At 59.8% G+C, this 9503-nt stretch overlaps 1 protein-coding gene across 2 annotated transcripts in view; it reads right to left on the minus strand.

The window, feature by feature from the left end:
- The window catches only part of GSE1 (Gse1 coiled-coil protein), an 87849-nt gene extending 80862 nt beyond the window's left edge, over positions 1–6987 (minus strand). Inside the window, exon 1 of one of the 2 annotated variants that reach the window (XM_085235218.1) lies at positions 4995–6987. In XM_085235218.1, the coding sequence (XP_085091344.1) occupies positions 4995–6935 (1941 nt within the window). In that variant the 5' untranslated portion in view covers positions 6936–6987. The remainder of the gene's footprint in view (positions 1–4994) is intronic. The other variant, XM_085235217.1, reaches the window with a different exon arrangement.
- Between the last annotated feature and the right edge of the window lie 2516 nt (positions 6988–9503).

The raw sequence follows: 9503 nt of genomic DNA on the forward strand, positions 1-9503 counted from the left end.
CGCAGCTGCTGCTTTGAGCACAAACAGATGACTTCAGCCTCCTGAGAGCAACTAAAGCCCAGCAGCTCTCGCACTGATGCGGAAAAGGGGGAGAAAAATAAAAACAAAATACAGCAGCACCAGGTTTATACATGGGATAAGCTGCAAAGCACACACAGAGCCCACCCCACGCCCCCCCTCCCCCAACCTTTGCTCCCTGCACTACAGCTGAAGATCCAGGAATAAATGGTCCCAGCACAGGCAAACAGCTGCAGGGGCTGTTATCAGCCATGGGGGAGCAGAGCAGCTGCACGGAGCAGAGCGTGACCTGCAGCAGCAGCCTGGCCCTGTGCATCCTCCCCTGGTGCTGCAGGGGGGAGAACAGTGCTCCTGACAGCTCTAGAAACGATGCATTTTGCAAACCCATCCTCCCAGCAACTCGGAACAGGACGCATTTTGCAAAAGCAGAGCACAGCACTGCAGCACACAAAGCAACGCAGGGCCAACGCAAACTGAAATGCAGCGCTGCTGCATCGCTCTGCATGGCACTGCGTGGCCAAGGCACGCTTAAGTTATCCCTGCAGCCCAGCAGGGGAGGGCTGGGGGTTGGGGATGTGGAGCAGTCAGAGCCCTGCGCCGAGGCCTGGAGGACGGTGCAGCTGGAAGGGCTCCCAGCCCAGCTGCTCACAGCACAGGGAAGCCCGGTGCTGCTGGGAGACTGCCACCAGCACAGCACTCCCATCCTGCACAGAGGCCGTGTCCCCACACCAGGGCTGTGTGTCTGCACTGTACTGAGCTCAGCAGGTGCCCCCGACACCCACAATCCCATCCCATGCAGGGCACAGCATCCCCTTCCCTGTTCGCAGCCCTCACCCTAGGGGCACTTTGCCCCATCGCCCGCTCAAATTTTGTCCCTCTCACATCCCCAGTGAGAGCAGTGTCACACCAAAGGGACGATCCTGTGCCATCCTTTCCAGCCTGGGATCGCTTTTGTGGAGTACTTCAATGCAATGTCTGGCTGGATGCTGCCCAGCGAGAGCTCCTGGCCTGATGTCCCTTCCAAGGAACACGAGGCACAGAGCAGCAGCTGCTGCAAGATGCTCTGAGTGTTGCAAAGGCCTTTGCACCATCCCCTGTCCCAGAGAGAGGAGGGCACGGCATGGGATATTTCACATGGAGAGGGCAAAAGAAAACCACCAGGTCAAGAGAAATGCTCTTCCCTCCCTCTTTGTGGGGAGCAAATCCTGTAACTAGATCTGCAAAGTGCATTGTAAAGCCCAGGGATGCCACCAGCAAACTCCCAGCTGCAAATACTGCCTGGAGCCTGCAGGGAAGGAGGGTTGCAGGGTGGGATGCAGGGTGCAGGCAGCCTTTCTGGGCAGCGTGCATTTCAGGATGGTGCCCTGCAGGAGCCCTGGGAGGAGAAAGGCAGCATCCAGACCCCACACCCTTTGGGGAAGCAGACAGAAAGTAGGGAGGGATTAGGAAAAAATATATATATAGCAGCCAGGTGGTGAGCTGTGGAGTCAGCACAAGGGCTGCGGGACACGGCTGGCAGCGCTGGCATTTGGGACAGCTGGGACAGCAAGGTCAGCCCAGCCAAGGCACAGAGCCCACCGTGGGGCACAAGGGAAGGGTGCTGGAACTTAGGAGTGACCCCCCACAGGACATAGGGTGACACTGAGCAGGAGGGCAGGGGATGGGGGGGGGGGGTGCAGACCTGCAGCCCAGCTGTGTGCGTAGCAAACACGCCGTGACCTCAGCAGCAAGAAAAGTGAGGGGCACTTTCTCTTCGTGTTGTTTGCAGCACTGCACACCAGCAGCATCACCAGTTGGAACTGAGACCCTACAGACAGAGCAGGATCCCCTTTGCTCTCCTGTTCCCCCCCACCCTGCACAGCCCACACACAGAGCAAGAGGAGCAGCCACTTGGCAGTGAGCGCACAACCGCCAGGCTGGCACCTCATCCTGCTGCTTTTGGTCGGTTTGCTTCAAAATGAAGCAAAGATGCAATGAAAGCAAAGGTCCCCAGGCTGCGACCTGGGCAGCTTTTTGCACTGCGGCACACCTGAGTCCTGCACCCCCTTCCCAGCAATTTTGCACAGTGCAATGCAGGAGGTCAGGCTTCCCCCTGGCCTCCTGCATTTGCTTTTGCAGCATCATTTCTGCTGACAAGCACTGGGACAGGGCTTAGCCAAGAGCACAGCAGCTCTTTGAAGTCAGCCAGCAACCTTTTTTCAAAGGAAAGGCAAACGCCTCCCAGCAGCTGTTTTGAAACACAGCGTGACAGAGCCCAAAAGAAAGGGGCCGAACCCTCTGCTCCCGACCTGCAACCCTGGGGCAGATGCCCTCTGCTAAAACCCCAGCCAGGGTCAGAGCTGAGCCTCCTGCTCCACTGGATGCTTGCAGGAAGCCCAAACCCTGCCCTGACAGCAGGTGATGCTCACAGAGCAGTTAGAGAACCTCCTGAGCGCTGAGAGCACAACGCTGGGCTGATGCAGTGCTTGGGTACCACAGCCACAAGATAAGGGCAGGAGGACTTGGACTGAGCTCTGGAATATCAACCAGCACAGGAAGCTTTATGGCACACTATAATTCCATCCCCATGTTCCACCTCCCGTAACTCCTCCCTCCACCCCAAGACCAACAGCCTCCCCTCTCCCCTACACATTCAGTGCCCTCTTCTCTCCAGCACTTTCCCAGACACAGTTTACAATTTATTCAGAGCAACTGCCCCCCACACCTGTCCAGCTCACAGCGTCAGGCACTCACCCTACGTACAGCACACAGCTCATAGGCCTCCCCTTGCAAAGGGCAGAGCTGGGAAGAGGATATACCCTCACGGTGCACACCTAAAAGACATCCAGACACCCACACTGAGACACCACTTGGGATCCCACACCTATCCTATAAAAGCCAAAACCAGGAGGCCCTGCAGCAGCTCCCACACAAACATCCCTCCCCTCCAAAGAAACTCACCTACAGAAAAATCACTCCAAACACAACCTCCTCACTGCTCTTCAGCTCCAACCAGCAGTAGATTCACCATAACCCCTCTGCCTCCGCCCTCCTAACAAGCTTCAGGAGCTCAGCTCCCTCGTTAGCAGCTCAGTGCTAACAGCCCTGATGCCCACATGTGTGTCTGGCTGTGCTCACCCAGCTGCAAGACCATATGGGTCACCCCACTGCAGGCAGGGCAGCAGCAAGTCACCAGCTCTGGGTGCAAGGGAAAACATCTACCTTCAGCAAACAGAGCTGTAAGGAGGGACAGGGAAGTGGTTTCATCCCCGCGTTAATAGGATGCATGATGATGGGGAGGAAAAAGGCAATAGGACAGCAAAAGTCAACACCAGGACATGGGTCAGCCCCACAAACTGCAGCTCACCCCGAGCAGCAATGCCTCCTGCACTGCCCTCGTTGAGCAGCCCCTTAATTTGCTCATTAGCAAACCCAGGAATGAGAGGGAGACATTGAATAGCATCCCTTCCCCGGCACAACCTCCACATCCAACCCCCCAGTCTGCTTTTCATGGCCCCGCACAAAAGCTTTTCAGTGCTGCACAGGTCAGAGACAGGAGTCCGAGGGGAAGTTTGGGGCTTGGGCTGGTGGGGAGAAGGGCTCACATGTCTGCCTCCCCACAGTGGAGTGCTCAGAAATGCCATATCCCAGCACGCAGAAGTTTGGGCCACCACCAGCTGGGGATGCACAGATCTCATTCCCAGCTGCTGGTGGATCACCCCTGGGTCAGCACAACGGGATGCTCCCTGCATCCCAGCCCCCTCGACACAAGCTGAGCACCGCCAGATGCCAGCGGGGCAGGGGATGGACAGACAGACAGAAGAGCTGTGAGCACGTGGGGGGTGACCCACACATCCTTGCTCCATTGAGCCCTGTGCACGTGGCGCGTTGCGTCAGCTGCAAGCAGCATCCCGAGAAGGCAAGATGCAATGAATCACCCTCACTCCACGAGGGATCCGCATGGATGGCAGCCAGGCAGAATGGGGAAACCACCCAAAATCAGCGGATCCCAGGGGATTCCCTTCGCTGGTGCCTCTCCTACAACGTGGCTTTCCAAATGGCACCACCGGACACCAAACTGTGAGCCCATGGCTTGCAGAAATGGTCGCTGTGATCGGGCTGGGGAGGCTGGAGAAAAAAGGAGTGCTGTTCGGGGAGGGCTGTTTTGCATTTCTAAAGAAAATGCCAGCGCTTCGGAGAGCCGCGGGGTTCTGGCTACAAACTCAGCCGAAAGGCTTTGAAAACTCATTTGAGGATTTGGGATGGTGGTGTCTCACAGCGCCCGGGCTGGGGCCTGCTTTGCAGACACAGAACAGCTGCTCTCCAGGAGCTGTGCACCCGCAAGCTGGAAATTTGGGGCTAAAAGCAGGAGTTCCCCCATCCCACGAGAAGGAACGCAAACTCGGTGGAAGGAAATCTTTGCTCTCCCGTGCAACTTCCCAGGCGCTGCCCTGCAGCACCCTGCATAACCCCGCGCTGCACATCAGCCTCCCAGCTGCAGGAAGGGCTCGGGTTGCTGCGGGAGGAAACCCTTTGATTGGGGCTCCCTATAAAACCGGAGACAACGTGGGAAGTTTCCTCGGCGGCGCGCTCCTTCCATCTCCAGAGGATGCGGCGAGCATGGGCAGCCCTAGAGCAGCTCTGGTTATCCGTGGCTGCAAGAGGTCCACGCTCAGGATTTCCTTGGTTCTGGTCACTCTGGATGCAAAACAAGCCCACCTCCCTCGTACAGGACTGCAAAGAGCCGGTGCCAACACCTTAGAGAGATGGCTCTGTGCAAGGCCTGGTTGGAAGGATTTTTCTTGGAATCCTCTTGGAAGGATATTTATCCGCTCCCTGTTGGCTTGACGGCTCCAAAAGCTCATTGCTAAAGGCACCCCATTCATTAGCACTGTCCCAACGGGTCCGAACCCGAAAGGAGAGCATCCTTCTACGTCACCTGCTGGCTGCCAGCACTGTCACAGCATGGGGGGCAAAGGGGACCGGGGATGCCTTACCTTGGGGACGATAGCCGGGGGTGGCACGGCCAGCAGCTCCGGGGGGGCCACGCTTTTGCCAGCCAGGACCACGGCCCCGCACTCTGCACACGCGCCGATGGTCAGCTGCTTGCCATCGTCCACCAGCAGGCTGTTGGCCACGCGGAGGGTGTAGAGGAAGACAGGCAGCCTGGCGACCTGCACCGCTTTTAATCCAAGGCATCGCTTCTTCTCCTGGCGGCAGAAGAAGCAGACGAAGGTCTCCACTTTATACTGGCGGGACCAGGCGCTGCTGGGATGCTGGGAGTTCCTGCCCTCGTGCTGCAGCCACTGGCCCAGCAGGTCGTGGTAGCACAGCACACACGTGGCCACCAGCCCCGTCGAGTCGGCCGGCCGTGCCCGTGGGGCTGGCGGGTAGACGGTGAGGAAGGGAAAGAACGGTTCCTTCTCTCCAAATCTCCCCGGTGGGTTGACGTTGAGCTGGAACTCCCTGCCGGCTCCCAGCTCAGCCCCGCAGATGTAGCACACCGAGGTGGGACCTCCTGGTTTGCCGATGGGGTGACCTGGCTCCGAGGCAGAGAACACCTGGTGGTACCTCCCCAGGAAGCTCTGCACCGAGTTGATGAGCTCCTCGTTGTGGCACGCGCGGTACATGGCCCACAGGTCCTGCAGGACCCCATAGCACTTGCGACAGCTGCTCACCTCCCAGTGCTTGTTCAGCCCCTTGGCTCCAGGCGGGCACGGCAGGAGGCTGAGGAAGGGGAAGTGCATGGTGCTCTTGGCGTTCCCGTTGGTGATTTTGGCCGCCACCGGCCTCGCCTCTTTGCCACACTCCTCCCCACACAGATAACACGCCTCGGGCACCGGGGGGACACCGGTTCCATCCTCTTTGAGTCCCCTTGGGCGGCCCTTGGGCATGGCGTTGGCGTTGAGGGGCACCACGTAGAGCCGCTGCAGCACTGGCACGTTGGCCAGCTCGAAGCTCTGCCACTGCTGCATGAGTGAGGAGAAGCAGCAGGGGCACACCAGGGTGCTGCCGGCGGGAGAGAGGGGCTGGGCGCCCGGCGGGGGGCTGTGCAGCCAAAGGAATGGGAAAAAAGGAGCCGGCGAGCTCTTCTCCTGCTTCTGCACGTGGACGCGGTGCTGACCGCCGGGCACCAAAGAGCTGCCGCAGATGTAGCAGGCGGTGCCCGGCACCCAAGCGGGCCGCTCGCCGCCTTCCTCCTCTTCCTCGCCTTCCTCCTCCTCGCTGGTGATGTTGATCTCGCTGTCCGACGAGCAGCACGCCGCGCCCCGCTTGATCCCCGCTGCCACCGGGGGGGCCCTGAGCGCGCCGCCCGCCCCCTCGGGCTCCGAGAGGGGTTCGGCGTCGGACAGCTCGGATAGCTCGGAGCCGGCCGCCGGCCCTTCGTCCTCCTCCTCCTCTTCCTCCTCCTCCTCCTCCTCCTCCTCCTCGCGGCGGCAAGAAGGCGCGCCGGGGTCCCAGCCCGGAGCCCCCCGCCGCAGCCCGCTGCCCCCCGCCGCCGCCGCCGCCGCCGCCGCCGCTTCGCACTGGTGGGGCCGCTTGAGCCAATACATGCGCTTCTCCACGGGCGTGCGGCTGCGCTCGAAGGAGTCCCACTGCTCTCCCAGGAAACAGCGGCAGACGGCGCAGACCAAAGCGCAACCCTCCGCCGAGACGGCGCGGGCTCCGGGCGCCGGCTCTTGGTGCTGGAGGAACGGAAAGAAGGGCCGGTGGTCGCGGGGGGGCCTCACTTGGAGCTTCAGCTCTTTGCCGCGGCTGATGCCGCCGCCGCAGATGAAGCAGCAGAGCGGCGCCGACGGGGGTTGCGGAGCCCCGGGGCCGCCCGCAGCCGCCGCCGCGCCGCCCTCGCCGGCCGCCAGCGCGGCCATCAGCCGCTGTTTGCGGGAGAGCGGCGCCGCCGCCGCCGCCGCCGCCGCCCCCGGCCCCGCCGCGCTCATCGCCGCCCCCGGCTCATCCCGCGGCTCCGCCGGACACGCAGGCTCGGGGGGCGGGTTTGAGGAGCTCCCCCCCCTTCGCCTCCCTCCGGGCCGCGCCCGCCCTCCTCCTGGGTTGGAAAAGGGGTGGAAGGAAAAAAAAAAAAAAAAAGTGTTGGGGGGGGGGTTGGAAAGGGGAAAGGGGAGAGGGGATAGAGGAGAAAAAAAGAAAAAGGGGGGAAGAAGGGGGGGAAGAAAAGAAAAAGAGGAAGAAAGAAAAAGGGGAAAAGGGGGGAAAAAGGGGAGCGAAAGAAGGGAAAGGGGAAAAAGGGAAATAAAAGGGAAAAAAAGTAAAAAGGAAGGAGTATAAAAGGGGGGAAGGAAAAGGAGAAAAGGGGGAAAAAATGGAAAAAGGAAAATGAAAAAAAAAAAGGAAAGGGGGAGGAAAAGAAAAGGAAAAGGGGGAAAGGAAAAGGGAGAGAAAAGAGAAAAAGGAAAAAAAGGAAGAAAAGAGGGGAGAAGGTTAAAAAAAGGGAAAAAAGAGAAGGGGGGAAGAAAAAAGGTGAAAGGGCAAAAAAAAGAAAAAAATGGGGAAAAAAATGAGGAAAACGGGGAGAAAAAGAAAAGGGAGGAAAGGGAGGTGGGAAAGAAAAAATAAAAAAAAAGAAAGAAGGGGGAAAAAAAAAAAAAAACAAACACAGAATAAAAAGTTCGCTGCAAAAGTTTGGGTGCCGCTGCGAGGCGCGGAGGAAGGGCGGCTGCGAACCGCCTCCCGGCACCGCCGCACCGCCCTCCCCTCCCCGGCGCCCCCGACCCGGCCCCGCCCGCACCGCCGCCCCCACCGCGACCTTCCAGCTTGGGGGGGTTGAGGAGGGCACGACCAGAACCCAGCGAGACCCGTGGGGGATTCATGAGCTGCCCCACACCCCTCTCCATCCTTCTTCACCCACCCCCTCTGTATGCGCTTTGTGTCCCCACCCCCCTCCCGTGCCGGCACGGAGCGCGGAGACACCGCGACACCGTCCCTGTCCTTCGCAGCGCCGCGCACCAGACATTAACTCAGTGCCTCAGTCCCAGCCCCAGTAATTTATTTCGCATTTAAAAGTCCTGCTGCTGTTCCAGTTCAATACCAGATTCTATTTCCCGCTTGGCCCTAAAATGCTGCATCGCTTTGCCGCTCGCTGGTAAATAGCTGATGTGTTCTCAGCCGGAGCTGGCCGCGTTTCAGCGACGCATGCAATAATCCCGGTATATCCTTACCTGCCTTACAGCCCGCGATAAGATTTAGTGCTTGTAAAGCACTTTGCTGTCCTTGGACAACAGGCACCGCGGAAGCTCAAAGTGTACCGGGGTCCGGCCGCAGTGAAACCTGCCTTATTAATCACCCCAGCACACCCAGCGTGGGTCACCCCATAAAAAAGATATACGAATGGCAGCGGGGCTGTCTGCAAGCAGCACTGAGTGAGAGTTTGTGGCAAGTCACCCTGATGTCCCCACTGCTGTCCTTGCAGGGCACCGTGCCTGTCTTCACTGTGCAGGATTGAACCCCGAGTGAGGCACAGTGATTGCGGCACGGTGACACAGCGCTGTGATTGCAGCGGGGTTGGGACATGCAGGACTGCCGTCTGCGGTCACCCGTGGGATCATCCCATCACCCTGCTGTAGGGACTGCACCCTGCTGGGTTGAGCCGACCCTTGATGTCACCTCCTCCCCGGTCACTGGCCGTGAGATCAAACAGATTGTGTGACATCAGCTGGAGAGCGGGCAGGGGGCACGAAGGGCTCTTTGGGGACCGGCATCCAGTTTCCACGCAGATGGCTCCGGCAATAAAGCCGTGTGGCTTGGGGGGGGGGGAGGTGACACACCAGGAGGAGAACACGATACCTTGGGAGAGCTGGCTCGGAGCGGCTTTTTTTCAGGGTTTTCCAGAAGACAGCAGGGCCTCGTTATATTTTATTTATTTATAGGCCTGATGTTGCGGCTGCTCTATGTGGTGAGGGCGTCGGGAGCGCGGCGCGTGGCGGGGCGGGCATGACTAGAATGCTCTTTAAAGGTCTCCCAGCATTGCCCCTTCTCCCTGCCAGCACTGCTGTCTCCACGCAGTGATTTCGCGTTGAGACCCAATAGGATGCAACCCCAACCTGGGGAAAGCCCCCCACCAGCAGCAGCACAGCAGCACCCCAAGAAGCGACACTGCAGGGAAAGGCTTCACCCATCCCTGCAGCCTCTCCCCCTGCTGTCGTCAGGGAGCACAACCCCAGGGCTGCCCTCAAAGCCCCACTGCCCCCCCAGGAGCCGCACGTGGGGCCGACAGATGCTGTCCCGCCTGCTCTGCAGATGGGCAAGGAAACAACACTCTGCATTCAAGCACCGGAGTGCGGCGGGGCCGGAGCTTCTCTTTGTCCCCATGGTCACTCCGGGGGTGACATGAGCCCCCAGCCCCCCCGCGGCCCCGCATCCCACCAGCACGTAGCCTGGGAGCAGCTTCCTGGGGCCTTGGCTGCGCGCGGCCGGAGCAGCTCATTTATCATCCACCGTCGCCTCGGCCCTGCGGTTGCTGTTTTTTTGCAACAGAGAAGCTGGGAGGGAGA

Source organism: Meleagris gallopavo, chromosome 13 (genome assembly GCF_905368555.1).
Source record: "Meleagris gallopavo chromosome 13, MGAL_WU_HG_1.1, whole genome shotgun sequence".
In the NCBI taxonomy this organism is placed as follows: Eukaryota; Metazoa; Chordata; class Aves; order Galliformes; family Phasianidae; genus Meleagris; species Meleagris gallopavo.